At 47.3% G+C, this 23,765-nt stretch overlaps 2 protein-coding genes across 2 annotated transcripts in view; one reads left to right on the top strand and one right to left on the bottom strand.

Moving 5' to 3' along the window:
* Nucleotides 1-5,172: 5,172 nt before the first annotated feature.
* LRIT2 (leucine rich repeat, Ig-like and transmembrane domains 2) lies at nt 5,173-8,664 on the top strand (the record flags this gene model as incomplete). Its single annotated transcript, XM_082311292.1, has 3 exons — nt 5,173-5,282; nt 5,680-6,461; nt 7,853-8,664. The coding sequence occupies 3 exons, from the start codon at nt 5,173-5,175 to the stop codon at nt 8,662-8,664; spliced, it is 1,704 nt and encodes a 567-aa protein (XP_082167418.1).
* A 4,951-nt stretch (nt 8,665-13,615) lies between these two features.
* Nucleotides 13,616-23,765, bottom strand: part of CDHR1 (cadherin related family member 1) — a gene marked incomplete at both ends in the record, with an annotated part of 46,748 nt that continues 36,598 nt past the window's right edge. The window contains 3 exons of the mRNA XM_082311091.1: nt 13,616-14,167; nt 22,005-22,259; nt 23,198-23,426. Of these exons, the coding sequence (XP_082167217.1) occupies nt 13,616-14,167; nt 22,005-22,259; nt 23,198-23,426 (1,036 nt within the window). The remainder of the gene's footprint in view (nt 14,168-22,004; nt 22,260-23,197; nt 23,427-23,765) is intronic.

Raw genomic sequence — 23,765 nt, 5'->3', positions numbered from 1 at the left:
TAGCGTCTCAACTGCTGTTGCCCCAAAACAAGCCTCTCTCTGTACTGCACTGGTGATTCACACAAGATAGGCAATAGATAGAAACTTGTATAAGCTCTGTGTCGTCTGGTGTTGGTCAGAAGAGAAACCCTGTACTTGCTAAACTGTGGGTGAAATTTCAAACCATTAAGTAAACTGATTTTCTGCTGAATGTGACTTTCGAGGCTCTGGGTCAGATTTTTAGCGGTATGAGGCATGTAAAGAGGCAGATAAATACCTCACTGGATTTTTTTGTTGTTTTAACCAAAGGGGTATTAGGCACCTAGTTTCAGCAGGGTTAGCTCAGGCAAGCTTCCCTCTCTGGTCATAAGACACGTGAATGGAGCTGGCTCAGAGTTCAGGCAAGGAGAATATTCATCCCTGGAAACAATTTCTTACTTGGTTAAAGTCAATCCTTGGCCAGACATGTGCTGTAAGAACTGAAACAAACACCTGAATATCTTTTGGAATTACTGCATTAGTAGCATTTTAAATTTTTTTTTGACACTTTGTTCTGTTCGGTTTTCTTTTTCCTTGGAAAATGTTTCCTCTGTTAATAATGTCTTTGTACGGTTTTGAACAATTTGTTGGTTTTGGGGGTCTATTTCAAGTATTTTGGCACTGTCAAGCAATATATTTTGGAATCTCTTGGAGTACAATTATGTTCTCTACTTTTACTATTAAACCATTTCAAAGTTTCTTCTCAGGTGAGTGTTGGACCACTTCAGTAATATTTAGGATAAAGGAACTGTCCATCTGCATTTGTTAGGCAGGAGGTTTGCACCGGCTGCCTCGGCTGAGCTGCTTTGGAGGGCAGTATGAGCCACTCCTCAGTGGGCACTTCATGTGATATATAATAAAGACAAGCTCCTCCAGCCACAGTATCTTTTTATACTTATTCTGGAAATCAGATTAGTGTAAAATTGAAAAATTAAGGATCAGGTTTAAAAAAGAAGGTAATTGTGTTTTAAAAATTAATCCAAATAGCTCTGAACTGTACTGAAAAATTGTTATTATTTCTTTTTCTTAAAAGGATCTGGAGAAAATCAGCTATCAAAATGAGGGAACCGAGCAGAATATAAATGAAATAATGTGCCCAAAGTGATTAAAAAGGAGTACTGCAAGTAGCTGAAGCGCAAGAAGAAATGTAAAAAAACATGTTGAGGCTTTGAAATATGTTTTCCCAAACATCTTAAAAAGTGTCCAGATTACCTGGTGAGTAGATCCAGACAAAGGCTAACATTGGCTCTGACTTATAAAGTCTCTGCAAATATTTTTAATGCCACATATGTATAAAAATTCCACAAATGTAAAATAATGGTCAGACTGACAAACACCTTATTTCCACAATGTGATTTAAACATGTTGGAAGGCTATAATTGCGTTGTGTGGTCACTTTCACATTTATTTCTGTGTGCCTAGAAAAATAGACTAAAAGATCTTTAAATGATTAAAAAAGGTAGGACACAAAAATGTGCATGTGCATATATATAAATTTGTGAAAAAAAATGAAGAACCCAAAAATGTCAAGGACAGTAAAACATTTTTCAAGATATTTTAAAAAATGAATGGACATTGAAGAATGACTTTGAAAGTATTTCAATGGTAAAATAAAATCTAAAGATTAAAAAGCTCCTGAAGAAGCTGACGTCAAAGTCCCTCAATGTCAGAGTGTTCTGGGAATGTCAGAAAAGTTTCAGGATGTTTTTAATCAACAGTCAGTGCTACAGTACTGTGGCTTAGTGGGAGCTTCACGACCTTTAAAGTCCATGAACAGAAGATGCAAATTTTTGTTGCCCAAAGCAAAGCAAAAGAATTGCCCCCCCCCCCCTTTTACTTTCCTATTAATCAAAATTAAAAAGAAAGAATTTAGCAATTGCCAGCAAAGGTTCAAACTGGTAAGAAATAAGTGTTTACAGCCCAGAGAGCAGGACCAGGAGCTTCTCAGAAGCGGCAGCGAGCCTTGGAGTAGTGCCGATGTTTGCCAAGGGCCAGGGGCTGCTGGTGGTGACGTGGGGCTGCTGCGACCGTAGCCACAGCCCACGGGAGTGTGTTGGCCCTTGGCTCCTGGTTTTGAAGTTGGAGATGGACTCTGCTCCTGCCCTGAAGTGCCCTGAGCAAGAGAAGAAGCCTTTCCTTTCCTCCGGAGGGTGAAAGGGGGCGGGTGGTGCCCCTTTGCCAGCTCTCTGCGGGACTTGCTGTGGTGGAGCTGGAGCTGCAGTGCCCCAGGGGACCCTGCCAGGGGCATTGGGTTACTCAGAAAAATTGGGGAAAGACTGGCAAGTTTGTACAGCTGCTGTTGTTGTTGAAGGCTTGTGAAGGAAAAGTCTTATTTATCTCTTTTCACGTCACCCTCCTCTTTTTCAAAGCTGTTTTTTCAAGCCTGTACCATTTGGTGTTACATGCACCGTATCCAAAATACCAACTGCAGCCTTCACCTCGTTTGTCCTCCCCAGCAGGGATTTCTAACGCTGATAGCCCTGACAGAGGGACTGGAGTTGTAAAGCATCAGCCTGGACTTGATTTCCTACAGACATGTGTGTGCCTGTCGTTTCAAGATGGAGTTTGACTCCCTTGCCATTGCTGGGAGCACACAATGGGCGCCCTTTTGGCGTTTGCTTTGGCAATCAGTGCAGTCTCTTAAACTCCACTTCCCATAGATTAGCAGACAATGTCTCTATGGAGATTTATTTTGACAGCTTGGGTTTTAGACAGCTTGTTCTGCGTTTTGGCTTTGGCCAGGATGCCACATGACGTTAAAGAGCAGCTGAACTGAGTGGACATCTGCTGTCACAAAAGTGGCCGTTAAATTTACAGGCAGGCATAAACTGGGCTGAATTAAAAAGGCAACAAAAAAATCCCCCTCCAGTAGGGAGCATAAACATAACACTGTGGCTAACACTGTTTAGGGGATTTTTTTTTCCTTTACTTTTTTCCCCCTTCTTTTCTTTCCCCACCTCTCTGTACCCTAGAGAGTGGGTAGACTGTATACCCAGTAATTAAACTGATATTGATAAGTAATTCAGCACTGGTTTCTCAGGTTAATAATGAACCTTCTGAGTACGCTTGGGGGTTGGGATATTTAGAGAAATGGCCTCTCAAGCAGCAAATGAATATCAGCCTGAAAACAGCCAGAGCATTGGCCCATGGTAGTGACTTTGAAAGGCCATTTTCCAGCCTTGTAGAAGATAGGTGGAACTGGGGGGGAGAGCTCATGTGGGAGAATAATAATAATAATAATAATAATAATAATAATAATAATAATAATAATAATAATAACAACAACAAAAATATTGTTTTATTGGGGAATCTTTCCATGGCAGACTACAGGAGAGGACTAAACGCACTGGTGAGTGTGGTGTTTGTCTCCCCAGAGGCCCATGCCAATGCAGGGTGGACATGGGGTCCCTCTGCTGCAGCGGCTGAGGGATGACTGGGAAGGACACATCCTCCCATCGCAGCTGCTGGTGTCGCTCCTGCAGCGCTCCCAGTTTAGCCAGCCAGCCCCACTGATGGGTGTCCCCTTTGCTGCTTAAGCTACACTGAAAGTGCATAAGGAGTGTCTGCCTCAGCTGACGGGGTCTGTGCTGGTGCCACTCTCACTGCAACAGCAGCATCTTCACCAAGAAATGTCCCCAGTGGCCACCAGAGTCAGGCGGGGGATTTATAGCTGCTGCATCTGCTGTGCTATACAGACCAGCAGCCTTTCTCCTTCACTCCTGGCTTACTGACATGTTAAAATGTAGGGCAGCTGTTGAAATATCAAGTACTACACTGTGGAAAAATAAGGAACATTTCAGTTTAAAAAGGAAAAAAATATCCCATATGCTCCTGGTTAGATGCTGGGCATAGCGAGCAACGGCAGCCCAACAGGCCCACTACTTGCAGCCAGCTGCTTGTGCACAGGAGGCAATCATGAAGCGCTGCAACAGTCCCCAGCGGTTTCCCCACCAGTTCATTTTGCTGTTTCGCTTTGAAAGCAAAGCGCCTGTTGAGTTAAAAGCTGCAGAATCAGTCCTACGTCTTCTGTAGGCTTACTGCGGCTACGCTATTGCACACGCCCCGACAGCCATGTATAGATCTAAGCTGTCACACTACAAATATTTTTCTATCCTGGTCCCGTAGGTTAGAGGTTAAGTAGGTTCAGGCTAATCTTGATTTGTGACCCAGCTTCACACGGACTGGCAGTGAGGCTAAGCCCTTTTCCGGCAGCATGCTGCCTTCGGCGGGCTGTAACGAAGCCGATACACACTAGATGGCCCCAGGAGAATGCAGCGCTGCTTGGAAATTATAACCAAAACCTGCTATTTTGGATTTTAAAAAGATCAATAAATTTGGTAACTCCAAATCCCTTCTCATAGAATTATTTAGATTGGGTTTTTCAAGGTGACTGAAAGGCAAGTGGCACATGTCTTTCTTACAGGGAAGCCACAGAATAGCACTGAAATTTTGTATTTATACAATAGAGATTAACTTCCAAGATACTATTTTTCTCAGAGAAGCCCACAGGCTGGCTATAGCTGTGCTACTGTTTTCATTACCAATGTATAAGAATGGAGATAGTGGGGGGAAAAAAAGTTGTTTCAGAGGAAAAATAGCGCCGTACTTCTGTTTCCATGACAGAACAACTAAGTTTGAGGAATAGGTTTTGCGCTCACCATGTGCAGTAGCACACCCTGCACAGAGCTGTGGGCAGGTTTTGGGGCCTGCTGGATCGTGCAGTACGGCACTAAGCGCTGACAAATTACAGCTGTGAAGTCTGACCCTTTTCTGCCTTGATAAATGCTATTAAAATATAGGAGATTGAGACAGACTCCTTCAAATAAAAAAAAAAAAAAAATGAAATCGGCCTGGTCAAGTACTTGTAAGGGCTTAGGAACAGAAGCGGTTTTGGCTCCATCTTCATATTACCAACCAAATAAACACATCTGTCAGAATCCCCGCAGCTAAAGAATAAATGCCAAGAGTGGTCCCAGGGGTGATTTTTAGCACTTCGACACAGGCTATGAACCATACTACGTGTCTTCTTTAGGGTCGGGTCTCCAGGAGGATTTATTTCTGCGTCAAGGAAGATTACAGCTAATAGGATTTGCTTCTTGGAGGCTGTTGGCATGTGTGGTGCAAACCCTGCACAGTGCTTTCTTAAAGGAGAATATGGACCCTATTTGTCATATTTTCCTTCTTCTTCTGGCCGTGCACAAGATAAACCCATCTATTTCATCTTGTGTCACAGGATGCTCTTGTTCTCAAGACAGCTTTGGAAGGTAAGAATGGTAGTTACCCTAGTTGCAGCACTAGCAAAGCAGCTTGGCGATTCCCAATATATAGTTGCCGATGTTGCGAGCACCAAAACCAAACAGATGGCCGCATGGTGTGCCTCCTCTAATTCTTGAACAGCACTAGCTTGAGCATAGAATGAGATTTCTCTTATTTCCCTGAGATATGTAGTTGCATATGTAGCAATTTTTATGACTTAATTGTCGTCTTTGTGGGAAAATGGGTGTAAAACCCAACGGAAGGATGGATGTATGGCTTATGCATGTCTTGCATACAATACCTTGTAATTATTCAAGTGCTTGTAGACCTGTATAGGGAACTGGTTTGTTTGTTAGCCATGAATGTGCTGTGTGACCTGGAGAATTTTTCTGGTTTCCTCCTTAGGAGTTTGCTCTGCATGTCTACATTGCTGAGGCAGATCCCTGCAAACATCCCTCAGGACATCCGGAAAATTAGAATTGAAAATTCTCACCTAACAGAATTGCCTCGTGGGTCTTTTGAAAACGTTAGTGCCTTGGAGTATCTCTGGCTCAATTTTAACAACATCACAGTGATGCACATCAAGAGCTTGGAATATCTACCGGCTCTGAAGGAGCTGCGCTTGCAAGGGAACAAATTAAGTTCGGTGCCATGGACAGCATTTCAAGACACCCCGGCTCTGAAAATCCTGGATCTGAAGCACAACCGGCTGGATGTCCTTCCAGAACACGCGCTCCGCTATCTGCCCAACCTGACCTATTTAGATCTATCCTCAAATCAGCTTACCATCATATCCAGGGATGTCTTCTACAGCTGGCCCATCTACCAGAGAAGCCAGAGGGCAGAGGGGCAGATAGAAGCTATTTCCAACGCTGTCCTGGCCCTTCATGACAATCCCTGGATTTGCGACTGTCGCCTGCGGGGATTTGTCCAGTTTATCAAGTCCATTGGCCCACCTATTATTCTGATGAATTCCTATTTAACTTGCTCAAGCCCGAAGTTCAGGGCAGGGAAGTTTTTTCATGAAGTGGAGCTCAACAGCTGCACGAAGCCCCTGACCTCAGCCCTTGACACCAACCTGACAGTCCCGGTGGGGCTGAACGTCACCCTGACCTGCTTTGTGCAAGCCAGCCCTTCCCCGGCTGTCTGGTGGACCTACGCACTCAAACTTTTAAGGGCATTTAATGGTAAGCAAAGCTTTTTCTTCTTTTTTTTCCTTAAAAATTTACATTCTGCTTACGTAGGTCTTCAGGCCATTGCAGTCACCGCACCAGCTCTCAGCCCCTTTAGATCATCACAGTTATTGTGGTGGCAATAATCCAAATAATCTTAATCATCCTATGTCTCTAAGCACATCTGACCGGCATCAGAAGAGCTGCTTCACGCAGGGTATCAGTCAAAGATGAAAGGAGCGTGGCCTCATTTTTACACAATTATTTTATATGTGGATTTTTAGTAGTAGCTTTTTCATCATGACATGTGATGTAAGAACTACATCAGTTAGTCATACATATATAATAAATATGTAGTTATCTAGACATGCATATATATTTATACTATATATTATATACTACATATATATGCACACACTCTGTATAATTATATTTGTATGTACATGTGTGTTTGTAGGAGCATGTGCACACACACATGTATGTTCCTATACTATTCCCGTGTTTTTCTCAAGAAATACCCATACAAACCACAAAACCCTGCAGCTCTCTTGCCTGTCTGTGTCCATTCATGTTCTACAACCAAAAGAGAGGCTGTCATTCTCCACAAGCCTTGCTTATTCATATTCTTTATTGAGGGCCTCATCATGAGGCCTCTTCCTGCCCATCCAGCTCAGCTCTTACACGCCCTCCCTCACATTTATTTTTACTAAAGTGCCTTCACTAGGACAAGTTGCTATTTTCATCAGGTAAGCTAATAATGCATACAGGCACCGCACAGGTTATGTGTGCTCCTAATAAGCCAGCTAGCTAAATAAGATAGACATTAGCCCTTAATCCTGGACTGATATTTGCTTTAATTGCAGCGTTGTAGCAGCACTTGTGCATCTTTCCACAAGCACATGCTGAATTAATTACATGCAGGCTTTTCCTGACCACAGCCCTTATTTGGGCAGACGACAGAGTGTTCCATACTGTTCTGACAGCTGCATCGCGCTTCCAGCCCAACACTCCCTGGCTCCACACACCTCTTTTCAGCCCAAGCATCTTGAGACCGACATTTTTCTGTCCTCTCCCTGGCTTGCCCTGGCCTGAGCACACTGATGGCAGAGGGCACACAGGTGGCTTGGCCTCTGCCCGCAGCAGCCTCCCCAGCCACTGGCGCTGGGGCGGGGGGTTGGGTGCAGTCCCTGTCTCCCATGCTCGGGTGTCCCGGTGCCTTTACTGCCTTTCGGCCCGGATAATGCTTTGCTGATGAACTCTGTGGGGTTTGGCGCGCTCCCGAGCCCCCTCTTCCTCTTTCCCTGGGCAGGGCAGGAGTGGTCTTGGGGCTGCCCCATAGTCATGGTGGCTCCCTGCAGGGGCAGGAGGGTCCCCTGCCTGCTGACACAACTCCCCTCTGCCCACAGTGTCCACCGAGCCCATCAGTGAGGAGACCGTCCGCTCAGAGCTGCTGATCCCGGCGGCACGGCCAGCGGATGCCGGCAACTACACCTGCACGGCCGCCAACTTCTTGGGCAACACGTCAGTGGCCATCACCCTCCGCGTGGGGGCCCCGTGGGCATCCACCACCCCCCCGGGCTGGGCCCCCATCGCCCCTGCTGAGCCGGGCGCCCACGTAGAAGTGCGCATCGCCAAGCAGACAGTCTACGGCATCACCCTGGAGTGGTTTGCGGCGACGGCAGCAGCAGCAGAGCCGGGGGAGACCTGGTACACCCTCCTGGTGGGCCGCTACGACGCCGCCCAGAAGGATGCCATCTACATCGGCCCCGGCGTCAACACCTACTCGGTGACTGACCTGCTGCCGGCCACCAAGTACGAGGTCTGCGTGGCCGTGCGCAACCAGGCCCCCCGCAAGGGCCAGTGTGTCGTCTTTGTCACGGGCAGCGACGTCAGCCAGCTGGAGCAGCGCGAGAAGCTCATCCACATCATTGTCATCGTCTGCGCCATGGTGCTGGCCGTGCCCGCCGGCATGTACGCCTGCACTGCCGAGGCTCGCCCCGGCTGCCTGGCCCGCTGCCCCGGCGCCTGCCCCCGCCGCCGCCGCGGGGGCCAGGCACAGGCCGCTGGCAGCAAGGAGAGCACGCTGGACAGCCTGCCCGCCGGCAGCGAGGACGGGCTCTGCCGCTCTGAGGGTGGCCGTGGTTCCCGGCGGCCCCCAGCCCGCGAGGAGCCTGGCAAGACCCGGCCGCCCCACAGGAACAGCGCCGACCTCTACTAGCCTGGTCCCTGCCCGCCCCGCGAATGCAGCCGCAGCGGCATCTTTTAAAGATGACCTCGAGCCACAGCACGTGCTGGTTTTCTTGAAGGACCATGCAAGGAAGGCTCTGTGCTGCAAGGCCTCGGGGCACGGCGGGGAGCATGACCGGGATTCGCAGCAGGCTTGGGGAGCCCTGGGAATGGGGGTGCCTGGGGGGTGCGGCCGCGGGTGTGTGGCTGTGCCCCCGCATCCCGCGGCTGCCTCCGCAGCACTGTCATGGCGCAACGCACACAAACACACTAGAAAACAAGCGTTAATCAAAAAAAAAAAAACCAACCCCAAACCCAATATCAATGCCTGCGGCAAAAGGCCAAAGGGTCCCCTTGCTCGCTCGCACACGCGTGTCTGTCTGTATTTATTTCTTTATCTATGTTACCCAGCCAGGGGGGATGGGGAGGCTTGTTTGCAGCTCTGCCCTGTGCCGGGTGCCGGCTTCTCCTGTGTGCTGCCTCGTGGGAACGGGACAGGGGAGCCAGGGCAGGGCTCTGGTCATACCCGGCAACAGAAGTGGGGGGAAGGATTGGGTCAACGTGATGCAGCTGCTTTGTTTCACCTGGAGAAAAACCTTTTTTATCAATATCAGAGGTGTTGGGGGTGGGGTTGGTTGGTTTGTTTGTTTTGCTTTGTTTTGTTGTTTTTTTTCCTTACTCCTCCTTAAGGTTTACACAGCCCTAAGAAGTTCACAGCCTCAGTTGTACCAGAAACGGGAAGAGTGCGAGCGCTTACTGAACACCAGCGTAATGCAGCCGCAGCATAGGGTTTTTGGGGGGTTTTGAGGTGTTTTGGTTTTTGGTTTGGGTTTTTTTTTTTGTACTAGGGAGAAGGGGAGGGCCTTTTACTTGTGTCCAAACATATCTTAGAGGACCATTTTTAGTTTCACGCAAACACTAACACACACACACACGTGTGCGCACACGCTCTCTAACACACTAATACACCCCCACGCACCCCCCTATTGCTGCACAAGTGTTGTGTTAATCTGTTTTTTCTAAAGTTAAGAACAAGAGCTGGTGAAAAATGAACAGTTTGGCTTTTGCAGGCAAACACACAACCGCTGTTTCCTCTTCGCCCTCCCCAGCACTTGGTCTCCTTTCTCCCATGCTGGCGCTGTGGCTGCGGGGTGACGCGGGGGGTGACGGGCACGCTCGGCCTGAACCCGCGCTGGCGGGACAACTGGCCAGGGCAGAGAGGGAGGTGGAGCCGAAGGTGCGAGCCAGGCACCTTCCCCAAATGCAGACAGGCCTCCTGCCCATCCTGCTTTGAAACCAAAGCTTGCCTCCTTTCTAGAGGCAAAGAACCCCAAATATACACGTAAAAGCAACCGTCCCCTGCTCACGGAGCAGCTCACACCGCGTTTCTCAGGCATCTGAGGATATGTGACTTATTTTTTTCTTTTTTGGCCTCCTGCTTTCCAGCACAACCAAAGCACGTGGCCAATAGACTTGCAGCCCTTGTCATATGTGTTGTTACAGACTGCCTCAAAAAGAAAAAAACTAGAGTAGCCGTAAGCAGAGATAAAGCCTGATGTGAGCTTCACTACGTGGCAGTTTGGCTTTTTAGTTGTATTTTGTTTTTTGCTGTGTGCTTTCCACGCTGTCTCTCCTCAGGCCCCACGTTTCCTCCCCCAGCGCCTCCTTCTGCTGTAACCTACTGCACAGCTTTTGAAGAGACCCGTTCAGTCAATGCTGACTCTCGGTGTTATACCTCAAGGGACCTCCCAGTCTTGTCAGTCTTTTAGGGTCAAAGTAATAAACACGACGGATTTTCAGAATACGCAGATGTCCTCCGCTTCGCTTCTATTCTTTTACAGCGACAAATTGCAAAGAAACATGAATGCCAAGGAGCTCCGGGGCACGGCTGCAGGGACATGGGAGGCCGGGCAGTTGCAGCACGTGTGACGGGGGGCCTGGAGCGGTGGGGAAGGGGCAGAAGCAGCCGGCCAAGCAGGGAGACAACCGTGTCCTGGAGAAACCCCTGGGGAGACGGTGCGTACGGCGCCAGGCATCAGCTGCTGCTGGTTGAGGGCCAGCACGGGGCTGTGTACGAGGGAGAGTGAAAAACAAACCAGTGCCTGTAGCGACTGGCCTTCTCCCACACCAGTCAACGCGGAGGAACAACGGCAAACTGTAGAGACTGTAGAGAGAGCTGCTGAATCACAGCGAGGAAACAGCCAGGGAAAGACAAAACATCCCATCGCCACACGTAGAAAGTTCATAATGAATCCCGTACCCAGCGAGCGTTGGCATCAAACTAAACCTGCTGCCTCACGAAGAGCCTCCCTGCGCCCGGGCCGTGCCGCAGTGGGCTGCAGAGCACAGCGGGTGCTCGGCCAGGGGCCCGTCTGTGACCCTGCCCGTCCCCCACACCCCACGGCACCCCGCTTCTCGCCTCCTCTCCTTCCAGGCTGGCGTTGGCCAAAAACCACACAGCCCCTCTCCTACTCGCGGCCCGCCCAAGGGGCCATTTGGTCACCCTGGAAAGCCGCCCGGCTGCCTGTGCCCGTGCGGTCACAGAACAAGCAAGGACAAGGCATCGTTGCCAGCAGAAGCACACCATGCACAGGAGCACATTTTGCAGGTTTTTTTTATTTATTAAAAAAAAACCCTGAAGTTGAAATACAGAGTAACTGGAAAAAAGTCTCACAACATAGTAATAAAACATCTTTATTCCCTCTTAAATATAATCTCTAAGACTATAAGCCTATAATTCCTGTTAAATCACACTTAATTGAATGGTCTTTATAGGCTTTCCTCATTGGAGAATGAACACTGAATACTGGCTTCAACACAACACCAGGAAAACAGTAGTGCGGGGAATAAATCACAAACTTTTGGTACCTCGGGGAACGTTGCAGAACCCCGCGGAGACACAACCAGCAGAAGGCACGTGCTCGCGCGGGGAACCGGGAGCGAGCCGCGGGCTGCGCTTCTCCGCCCTCCCACCGGCTCGCGGCCGGCGGACAAGGACGAGGACAACACCAGAGCCTGGGGCTCACACCACACAGCCCTAGGAGGCGGGATAAGCAAGAAACAGCGGAGGAAACGAGACGTGGCAGGAGAGGCTCTGGGAGCAGCGCTGCTGCCACGGCCCCCCAGCCAGGACCCCGCTGCACTCTCGGCTACGACTCCTGGCTCAGCCTGCGGGTGGCACGAGCCACGGTCGCCCTCTGGCTTCTAGGTGGATTGAACTGAAGTTAAAAAACCCAAGATTCTTCCCATAAGTGGGTAACTTCTCATTCAACCAGCTATCCCCTAGGCTGATGAAGTCCTGCTGCAAATAAAGGGAATTAGACCAGCTAATGGGGTAAGGGAGGGAGAGGCCCTGAGGGCCAGGTCTGCTGGTCCAGCTGAAATGACAGCTGGAGAAAAGTCTCATGACCCCCTTGAATTAACACAGTGTCCTGTCCTGTAGGGTTTGCTCCCCATCTTGATGTTCATGGTGCCGATCCCTGAGAGCACAGCTGCCCTGCGGGGCCAGGGCTCAGGCAGAGGGCGCAGGGTGCTGCTCCCCAGCCAGCCCGGCGCACACGCTGCCTTCTCCTCAAGGGATGGGAAATGGCCAGGCCCAGATGAAAAACATCTCCTCAGAAACGAACACGAGGCAGAAACTGTGGGGTAGATCCAGTGAAAAAAGTGCTCTGCCTTCCGTGCCTTTTTACTGTCGCCTAACAGTGAAAGTGTCAGCTGCCCCTCAATGCCTCGTCTCCCCACCCCCTGCCCCGTTAACTCTTGCATAATTCACTCAAAAATACTGACAGGACAAACCAGAATATTTTATGGAATCTCCTTTTATGGAAACCAGTACCTGGAGCAAGCCAGGAGAGGAGATGAAATACATTCCCCGACGCTGCTAGCAGTGTACAAAATGAAATGATTTGTCTAGACACTTCCCTGGCCGACATATGTGACTTCCCAGCACTTGTCTATATTTTTCATTTATCATTTTTATCTCGGTTTTACCTTGTCTTCCCTGCTGCTTTAATCATGGCCTTCTCCTGCTGTCCTCCCCCTCATTAAGGGACGCGGTGTCAGAAGGAGGCAGTATCGAGCGAGCCCTGCTATCGAACTCCTGCGCTCGCATCTTGCCCCAGCTGGCCTAGGGAAGGCTGAGGTGGCCCTCCCGTCCCCTGATGAGCAGGCAAGTCGCGGGCAGAAGCGAAGCGCAGCATCATGCCAATGTACTCTGGCAAAAGCCAGCATAAGCTGCAGGAAAATGAAGAACTTCTCCAAACTGGCTGGCTTACCCTTTGGGAATGAAGGTACCCAAGCCATGAGCACATCGCTCCGCCAGCTGTTGCAAAGCGCGTCGCGCCCTGAGGACAGCAGGTACCACCTAGGTAGGACAGCAGGTACCAGCTACGCGCTGCCCTCTCGCAGCGTGCAGTGTCACTGCTGTAGGAGACCTGCGCGTTAATTCAGTGCTGGTGCCGCAGCCAGGCCAACGTCTTCAAAAGTGGGTCTGGGATTTGAAGCGATGGCTTTTGTACACCTCAAACCCGCCTGCCAAACCAGGTCAGAAGTGGCATCCTCCAGTGCCTTGGCTGCAGAGCGCCTTGTCTGAAAACCAGGACTCTGGGTAGGGACCTCCAAAACGGGGGCAACCCGAATCCCCGATCACCTGGGGAGACTGTGGCTGGGGCAAGGGTACTCAGCACCCTGGTCAGACAGCTGCAGGGAGGGACCAGCACTGGGACACGAGCCGAAGTCGTGCGGTCACAACTGGACGCGGACCGCAGCATTTGCTATGGGTGAGGTGACTCCGTAGCACATACTTGCAGAAGGTGAGGGGTGGCTACCACAGCGAGAAGCTGCTCTCAGTTCACAGGGTGCTGACAGACACGGGGAAGACCACAGCACATAAATACATCCATGCACAGCCACAATCCGCAGTCTCTGGGGGCTGCCAAGGGTGCCTAGATGTGGGGCTCACCGATCGCTGCGTTCCTCTTCTCAAACTTCATTTTGAGCTCTGACACGAGGGCGCTGTGGGCGCTGCCATGACCTCTCTTCTTCAGCTGCTTGTTTATAAACTTGGGAGTGAGGGAGCCGGAGACGGTTGGCACCCGCCACCCCGGGGTGTCCCCTCTGGGAGCCAGGGCGGGGGGCGGCGGGGGCAAGGGGGCGGTCGGTGGCACGGGGGCAACCTGGATGTTGTTGTTGCTGTTCTCATTGTGTAGGCTCTTGGCATCATCCTCAACGACAAACTTCTCTGCAGCATTGCTGGGCCTCTTGAACTTCAGCCACTCCATCCGGACTGTCCGGGACTGCGGCGTCTGTCTCTTTTTTATGATCCTTCTTACCGGCATGATTTTGTTGGACCGCTTATTGCGCCAGAACATGGCAGTAGAGATCATGATAGTTATCAGCACCATTATGCCCATGACACCAGCTAGCACTCCTAAGGCTTTCATGGGGTTATCTTTAGTTTGCATCAAAAAGGCGGCCATAGGCCCTTTGTGAAGAGTCTGTAAAAGAGTACAAAGAAAACACGTGACTTACTCTATGGGACCGACAGTGACCCAGAAATTTCATTTGTCCAAAATATGTAACAAGCAGGGCTGACTAATGGAAGTTGTCTCTAAAAAAAATGAGAGTCAAAGACCCAGTCCCGGTCTGGAGAATTTAGATGGAGAAGGAGACTGGGCAAGCGTTACGGTATTGTGAGACGGATGACTGTCGAGCACAAAAGCTTACAGGAGTATTACTGCAAATTAGGACGGATTCCTGCGTGTCACCATAGTGTTTGTTTAACTTGCAAGAACTGTGCAAGAAAATAATTGGCTCCAGGATCTGCAGCTGTTTTGTTGTCAGAGTTAATTTCCTAGGAATAATAGTGTTGAACCCCAACAGAAGTTTATGAGTAGAAAATGATCTTTCAACAACAGTTGCAGATGATACGGTCATGCAGTTTATAGGACTGTGACTGAGCATGGCATTAAAAAGGTTATGAGAAAACTTCACTTTATAAAATTACAGTGTACAAATGAGTAGTTAGCAGGTACATGTTGCATTCTGTTTTCAAGTACTCTTTTACAGACATAACAAAACTTTTTGAGGTAGGGGACATGAGTAGAGCTAAAGAGCTTTGTTTTTAGAAAGAAAAGAAATAAGCAATAACATAAGCTACAGATGGCATATTAAGGACAAATGAATGGCCAGTTCACTTTGCAGCTTAGCACACTGTGCGTCTCGGAGGTCCCCGTATAATTTTGCGTATTTTGCCCTGTGGGTGGAGCCTGGATCTTTTCACACTTTTCCAGTACATGATGGTGGAGATCACCATTGTTACAGAAATGGTGGAAAGGACGCCACTCATGCAAATTCCAAATATTGTCCATGGCCGCTTCTTGAGACCTAAAATATAGGATTTTACCCTGGACTTGATCTGGAAATATCAAAAATAAGAGAAATGGTCAACCCTCACATAGTTATATTTGAAAGGGGCCAGTATCTATTATAAATACAACTAGGAACTAGGCTAAAATGTGTACAGGATAGAGAGCATGTAAAATAAAGGGAGCTAAGTGCCGAACTAGGCACAGGAGAGAAGACAGTTGCAATGACATGGGACTGAATCCAGAAACACTAAAATAAGTTAGGGAGCATGTACAAACACCTGGTTGACCAGGGAAGAAAGGGCAGCAGCACAGCACATAGATCACCCTTATTCATGGCATGGTAGTCCACCCTTGGACGACATTTCCAAGAGAAGTTCATAATGAATACAAGCTCTTGCAAGGGTATCTGGGCAGACAGTAGTGTTGTGCAAGGCCAGGAGATCCTTCAGAAATGGCACATTCACGAGCAGGTTCGTCTACCAAGGACTGGTCATACAGCTACGCACGGCTGTGGAGACACAGGGCTACCCACCGTGCCCCACTCCTCGGGTCTTGACTCCAGGAGGGAACCATCACCCAAACCTTGCATGTCCAGTAACAGGTTATCTGCATTTTAGTCAGGAGTCTAAGCACCCAGCTTTTAGTCAATGGGGAGAAAAGGACACCTCCAGAGTAGCAGTCACCACATGCTAAAATAGGTATCAAAGACAGTGAGTATAAGGAGAGCCTTGTGACTAGCTTGGACTTGAACCTCTGACTTTCAGACATTTAAATTGCAATCAGATGGATTTCCCTGCATGACTCTAAAGTAGGACACTCATCTCTTTACCCTCCCCATTCTGTGGAGGGAGATGACTAAGAGTATCGCCGAAGGATGCGTCAGAGTACCTCTTGTCCTGTACTACACAGGAACACTATTTTTCAATCACATCCCTAAACTTAGGGAATATAAATTCGTTAAGACATACCCCACTGTCTTCACTTCAATTCTGTATTTTTACAACCTACCTCAAACACGTTATTCCAAGACCAGGTAGACTTCCCCTACCCTGAACGTTTCCTATTGCCAAGGAGAAATGGGCAAAGAAATGCTATTGAAACTCACGGACCACATTACCTTACAGGTAGCAACCAATTTTCATCATTTTGCTGTGCAAAGAGTTTTTCCATTATTTAATTAGGAATGGACCTAAGCTAGAAACCAAAAGCAGAGCAGCCCATGACTTTGGTGGAGCTTGGATTCACATCAGCTTTGCTGTTCTGTGTTACATGGATTTTGTGTACTTAAATCCCATCAGATGACAGAAATTCTACCCTGGCTTACTTAACTTCATGTGAAAGTCTGATGAATTAAGTGTGAGATAAACTCTGCTAAGTAGTACATGACCTGAAATGAGTCCACTTATTATGAGTGTTGTCAAGACCTATTTTGTAGCGAGGCACTGATGGCTAAATAGTATAGGACCAACACAAGAAGAAAGATGACATATACTTAAGACGACCCTATAGCTCAGTAATAATTATTTGACTAGCTATTTGAAAACCTTGAATAAATGGGATTAGACAGAAGTACATGTCTATGTTGCCAGTGTACAACAGTTACGGGGGTAAGAACTGATGGAAATCGTATGGGGAGTTTCAGAATTCAGCTTCATTCGTCTCCCCCTTGTCTCACCAAGTCTGGCAGCTGTTCAGAGCTTCCAGTTATGAAGAGGTGATTAATACCAAACTAAAACCATTAATAGTTAGCTGCTTCAGCCTCTATTCTAGTTACTGGGCCTGTACTATACAAAGCTTTACCTAGAATCAGCCTTGGATAACAGCTCTTCTGTAATGTCTGCATAAAAACATAAAGCATTTTGTAAGCATACAGTGGGAGAATTTCTGTTTGTCATGGCCATGACACTCACAGGATAAATAGAAGGAATAACTTGCAAAACAAGCCTGGAACAGCGTCATCTTAGCCAGCCTGCAGAGAGGCTTATGTAAGTGCATTCGTCACCAAAAAGCTTTGCAATCTTGTCTGTGTCACCACGGTGGCCTAGTCAGTTAACACACAGACCAGGTCCAAGAGAGGTCTGAGCACCCGCTGACACTGAAAGTCTGGGAGCATTTGGACACTAAGTTTAAGAGCTTTGGCTCTGAGCGCTACCCTGCACATTCAAAACACCTTCAAGTCATTGCATTGATTACCAACAGTGCCTCAGAACCGGGTCAACAAATACGGCAACTCTGTAATTTATTTAGCTGTTGTTTTTTCCGAAGAAGCATGCTGCATTTTGAAGAGTACTGATTTTTCTTGTACGCATAAAAAATAAAAGCAGATACACAATGAAATGAAAGCTGGTATGGGAAGCACTTTAATATCTCTGTGGGCAAAAACCTGAAGGAAACACTGTCTTTCTTAATAGCCATCAAAGGAGTTAAAATACCACTGCTCACAAAAGATAATGCTCTGCTGGTTTTTTGCTTTGACTTCACAGTTATAATGAGCCCAGAGAAGGATGGAGGACAATTAGAGGGTTACAGAACCGTGGCAGAAGTTTGGAAGTAGCTAAGCTGTTCATATCAGCTTCAAAAAAGGAGAAGTCCAGTCCTGGGACAAGAATACAATTAAAAAGATTAAAGCAACTGTTTGGATTAAAAGATGTCATCACCTATTTTTTTATTCAATGGGCATGTATGGTCCCTTGCAGAACCCTTGTGACTGTCTGTCCCCTGCAGAGAAGCTCCTCAGCCCAAGTCCCGCAAGGTGATGCAATGTCCCGCAGTCACTGGGACTCGCCAGCTTTTGAGAGGCTCTAACATTGACACGTGCCTTTGAAGCCAGTTTCATAAGACCCCGCGCTGTGCAGTTCCAGTGTAGAGAGATGCTTTCAGGCTGCGTACCTGAAGGGCAGGCTGTGGAAAACACCCCTCTGCAGCACGTGGGGCTTATTCTTGCCATCTTTCCTCCACAGTGGCTTCCTCCTCAAAAACCTGAGTATTCCAAAGAGGATGCCCATGTCTCTCTTTGCTACTGAAACGGTGACTTATTTCCTTTGTTTTTCTCTCTCCTGTCACAACAGTTTGCAGTGTGCAGACATCCACACCTTCTGGCAGCTTCTCAAGAGCCTTTCATAGCGCATGGGTGGCAGCGCGCAGAACGAGTGGGAGGCGTATCCAGAAGCTGGACCCAACGGGAGCGTGTGGTTGAGCTGTTCAACCACGAGACCAGCTAAGGCTCACTAGCTATATTTAGAAGTCTAAATAAGCAGCTGAAGCTGTTAAGAACCCAAGCTATCGCAGATTATAGACAACTCAGGCTGTGTCGACTTGAGTAAGTGGATCTGTACAACGAACCAGCTGGTTCTGAGGAGCCCACTTCCACATATTCAGCATTTCTGGGGTTTTGCTTCAGATTGCTCTAGCCCGGTTGCAGGGTCGGACTGCCTGCTAGTGCCAAAGCACACTAACTATGCTCTCCTAACACATTTTCATCTGAAAGAAGCCCACTTTGTGTGCTTGGGGCTGAGACATGAGCCATCCCACAGTATGTGGGGATGATCGGGAGATTTGCTTCAGAAGTAACTAACTCCTGATCCAAGGCAGAACACAAGCTGCCCCCCTCCAGTGCTTATCGCAAAGAGCAGTGCTATCACCATATACAAAGGCTGCATTTACATCACTTTGCAATACAAACATGGGCATGGGGCAAGACTTCTCAAATCAAACCAACCTTCTCTGAACAATTTTTTTCAAGGTCTATGTAACAGTGGAAAGAAGAGGCTAACTGCTCTGCAAATGCGGCTAAGGATGTTTAGTACCATCAGCAACCACAGTTCCCATGGTTGCAGAGTTAGTATGAGAGGAGGAGATATCCACATTAATTCACAGAAGGTATTTGTTGAACCTTTCAATTAGGGGAGTCTAAAACTGAGACTCACCAGCTATATTTAGAAGTCTAAATGAGTGGCCAAAGCTATTAAGAACCACAGATTATGCTGTCTAAATGTGGACTTAAGCCTCAGTCCATAAAGAGGTGTAAATAAACGCCCCCATATACTTGCAGAACCTCAGTGGAGTCATGAAGAGGCAGAGGGACCCCCCTATCAGGCCAGCCTTCAGGATCAGGAACACGAATCAGCTTTCCATGAAAATTTCGGGTAGCAGGAATAGATTTTGAGTGAGATGTAAGGGTGAAAAAAAGAGTGGCTTTTTCAGTGCATGTTTCTTATTCTGTTGAGAAAGGACAGGAGATTAACAGACACCACTCAATACCAATTTCCATAAACCCAGACTCAGTTAAATTAAAAGGCCTCTGGAATTTTTTATCACTGTATTATTCCAAGAGCTAAAGGTCCTTTTGATGTGCAATACTGCTGAACTTAGCCACAAGGCATCTATCTCGAAGGGCACAGCCTTGCGCTAATTGCAATGGTAAATGTTAATCAGAAAATATGCCTGTTTAATTACTTGGTGTGATTAACACTGCAGGAAACCTCTAGAGGATGCATTAAAAAACATCCTCCTTATCCAAAATCAGTTATACATAAATGCCCACCAAACAGCTAACTAAAAGAGACTTTGTACAGCTGGAGCAGAGAGGGATGAAACGTACATTTGTAACAGCCTCTGAGAGTGTGTGCATGTGTGTGAGTGTGCGTACGCAATGTCCAAGAGACCGTTTTCTTCGCAAAGTGTTAGCAGTGACTGTGCTGCCTCTGGGACACAGGGAGTCACCAAGGGTTTTGTACACTGGCACTGCATCTCACTCATATGCAAGCTGAAATTTGAGAGTGGTTTTTGCAAGGGGCTGTGATGCTCTTGGATAAAAAAAAAAACAACCCAAATCATTGCAAGCAATGGAAGAAGTAATGGAGAAATGTAAAAAAGCTTATGGAGGATACAATATCAGATTAGCAGTGCAGATCCTGCTGAAGAGACCTACTCAAGTGAAGAAAGAAGATGCTGTTGCTATCTTGGGCTCTGAGAAGAGCATCGAGAAGAGCATGGGAAGAAGGGAAAAAATGTGTCTGAGAGGAATCTGTGTCTTCACAGCCCTCTCTCCATTTCCCCTTTAGACTTTATCAGGAGGGGCACTCCCTGACTTTGTGCCAAATCTGTACCCCCGAAGGGGGAGAAAAGGAAGCAGAGAGGGGACTTTGTAGGAGGCACCTTTCATCAGGTGCTGATGTTGCTTCAGGCACTAGAAGGAAATCCAGGAAACTCTTTATCCTAAAGCATCAGCGGCTCTTGTTTTCCTTCCAGATGTCCTTCATCAGCTGGTTCAGGGACACAACCTCTCCCCCAGCAGAGGAGGTGTGGGGCACCCTCCCTCCCCTTGACAGCCCTCAGCCCTGTCCCTTAGCCCCACACGCTAACAGAGAGGTTCCCAGCTCATCCGGGACGGGAGGGAAAGCTGGAGGCTCGATGCTGGGGGCCAACAGTGGGGACAGTGCCTGAGGCCACCTGGTGCCACGCACTCCTGAAATGTGTGCCCCATGAGAAGCAAGGTGGGGGGGCGGGCCCTCCCACTATTGGCTGCGGGTAGCAATTCTTATTTTTTGTACAAAACCCACCAAAACTTATGGTTTCCGTGGGAAATCAAAGTGTTAAGCAGTTTCTTTCCTTTATATCAGTAAGAATGGCTAAATCTCTAGACTTATTACAGAGACCCAACATGCACAGTCCCCCAGCTCCACATGGCAGAGCCTTGAAGAGGTGTGCCCTGCCCACACCGAGCCCCAGCGCTGCATGGCAGCTTTCATGGAGCCTGCAGCAGGGTGGCCAGCCCCAACAGGCAGCCCCATGCCAGGGACCCCCTCTGCCGGGGCAGACCTGAGTCCTCCGGCAGTCCTGATGGGGCAGGCGCTGACAACAGAGACCGGGAGTTACTCCTGTGCTGGTGGTGACTAAGTTTACCTTGCTGACGAGCACAAAAGTCTTCTCTGCAGACACCTTTTAACTTCCAGCAGGCTCTGTAGACTATATGATACAAGAAGTATCATATAAATGCACCTGATAAGGAGTATCAGTGGAATAAGAGGAGATTGAGAAATCAGAGGAAGATTGTAAGAGATAAAAGAGCAATGGGTGCATTTTGACCAAACAAAGAGAAGGCCAGCTGCTCTCTGTAGGAAGATATTTGCATCTTTGCCCAGTATGTGTGTGGTCCAGAGACTGTCAGGCTAATGATGTGTTTCTCATCTACTTTAAAGTCCATTTCCTCCCTGCTGGTACCTACTTAAAGTCACGGCAAGGCAGTTACAATAAATAAGAATCATGCAAGCATGCGCTGCTCACCATAAATCGCTGCTTGTTCTTTGGTTGATGTAAAAGTTGGACTAACAGGAAACTCTCAACCTATGTGTGCTATCTTTTAGAGTTTTCTTGTTTCATCTGCTAATAGTACTGCAATTATTAAACTCGCATCCAAAATTTTATGCACTTCAAAGCATTTCTATAAAGTTTTCTTACTTTTCCTATGTCACTTATGTTGACTTGTAAAACTGGTATGATATATTTCACTCTGGGCACAGCTACTTTCCACTCACTTTTTGTAGGGGAAAAAGATTGTTTTCTTCTCCTGAATGAAAACAAAAAATCAGAAATTTAGCAGTCAGGATTTACGTTTACTCTCAGGAGTCTATAGTCCTTAATTTGCATCTATCTCTAACAATCAGATGCAAGAAACTCATCTCCCAACCACATTATGCTCCTACCTTTGTACCTCTGCAATTTCTCTGATCAAAATATCTTTTACATTTGTGGCTGTAGAATCCAGCTTCACCACAAGGCTCTAGAAACACTCTACAGAACAGCTAGCAAGAAAGGAGAAGCAATGGCTGGCAACTTTTTGGCTATTGATGTCAACTCCTGAAGCATCTTTAAAGTAGTCTCAGGAATGGAGCAAGCAGTGACTACTCTTCGGTGCCTCTCAGGGATCACATCACATAAGGATTTTTCTAAAACATTTGCTTACCTCCTCTGTGATATCAATCTTCAGAACTGCTGTGGTACTGAAGGACGGGGAGCCTCGGTCTTTGGCCTGCACCACTACTGACCATATGCAGTCTTTGTTCTTTGTGATGTTGTAGATGATGTCCAGGGAACGGATATAGGATTTCAGCTTGATTTCCCCAGTGCTTTGGTCTATATCAAACACATTGGCTGGATCTGCTTGCATGATGGAATAATCTACAATGTTGTTGGGTTCTTCTGCATCTTGATCTATAGCCTTGTAGGGGAAGTGTAAAGAACAAAGATGTTATTGTTTGTACCTTTGCCTGAAGACAAAACTCTAAAAGTTTCTGAGCATTCACTTCCGATAATATGCATGCTGTGAGATGACTGGGCTGTTTTTGTTTCATCTTGGAAACAATTCCCCCTTTTCTGGTATCAGCTATGCTACATTTTCTAGTGAAAAACAGCAGGACTAGAGTTCTTTTTGTATAAGCGATTTCTATTTGAGATTAAATAAAATCAGAGGAAAAACTGAACCACAACCTATCTGTAGAATGCAAATGGTCCACTGCTGGGGAGTTTCTCATACAGCGTGAGGGACAAATGTGAAGTGAATAGAGAACAATGGGATTAGCTCCACACTATAAACTATAGCTGCCTTAATTTTTGCGCTGTGATATTTATTCTACTAACATTAGGTGTTGTGTAATCAGGCTTCACTATATGCATTCAAATATGCATAACATAGGATGTTCTGCTCCTTTGCCTGTGAATTGTGATTGCATTTTTTTAACCTCCTGTGTCACACTGGATCAATGAATACAATTCCACAAAGTGAAGGGAGAGAAGTTGTGCAGCTGAGCACAAAGGCGTGGCAGGAAGGTTAAGTATTCAAAACCCTGTACTTTAATTCACTCATCTTATTTGGGCTTCTTGTGATCACTGTATAATCCAGGATCCTCCACCAGCTGATGGTTCAAATACTGTAACAGAACTTTATCTTTTGCCCATAGAATTTATTTCTTCTTCTCAGCAGTCTGTAAATACTATCATTCCACGCTTTAATCCATTTGTTACATACAATAGATGTGCAAACTAAAGCCCCAGGAAAAGCCAACTTTCAGGCATTCATCATGATCCCTGAGCAATAAACAGCAGAGCTGGGGCTTTTCCAAAGCACTCTGCTTTGTGACACACTGTGTCATCTCTCACCTCTATCTTCACCGGTGTCCCGATGATCATTGTCTTTTCCTGGATGTTTTCATTGAACTCTGGAGAGTGGTCGTTGACATCTAGCACAGTGATAAACACTTCAGCCAAGCTGTATTTCCCATCTGTGTCCTCTGCCTTCACATAGAAATTATACTTTGAGTTCACTTCAGCATCTAATACAGCCCAGGGCTGGGTGTAAATTATACCTGTTGATGGGTGGATTAGGAACCTGGAAAAGAAGCATGGAAAGACTTTTGGGGTTTTTTGTCACTTAATGTGTGTTTACAGTCTGGGGCAAAGCTGGGCTCTAAACACTGAAATGCTGTGCCCAAATATTGGTACTCTTCACCTAACTCCTGTCTGGCTGATGTTTCCAAATCATTCACTCTACCTGTTTTTGGCTAGTTCCTTTAGGCTTGAAAAACAGAGAACTATTAGTGTCTGGTGTTTTTGTCTATTGTGCATTAGCCATTTTAGCTACATTTTCTTTTAAAGCCTTTGTCCTCAATAAATGCTCAGTGTGATGGCCTTCTCCCAGAGTGATTTCATTGCATTAAAACGTTAAGGA

The sequence above is a fragment of the Platalea leucorodia genome (assembly GCF_965183815.1).
Source record: "Platalea leucorodia genome assembly, chromosome: 4".
Classification (NCBI taxonomy): domain Eukaryota; kingdom Metazoa; phylum Chordata; class Aves; order Pelecaniformes; family Threskiornithidae; genus Platalea; species Platalea leucorodia.
This window is presented reverse-complemented; position numbering and strand designations above follow the sequence as displayed.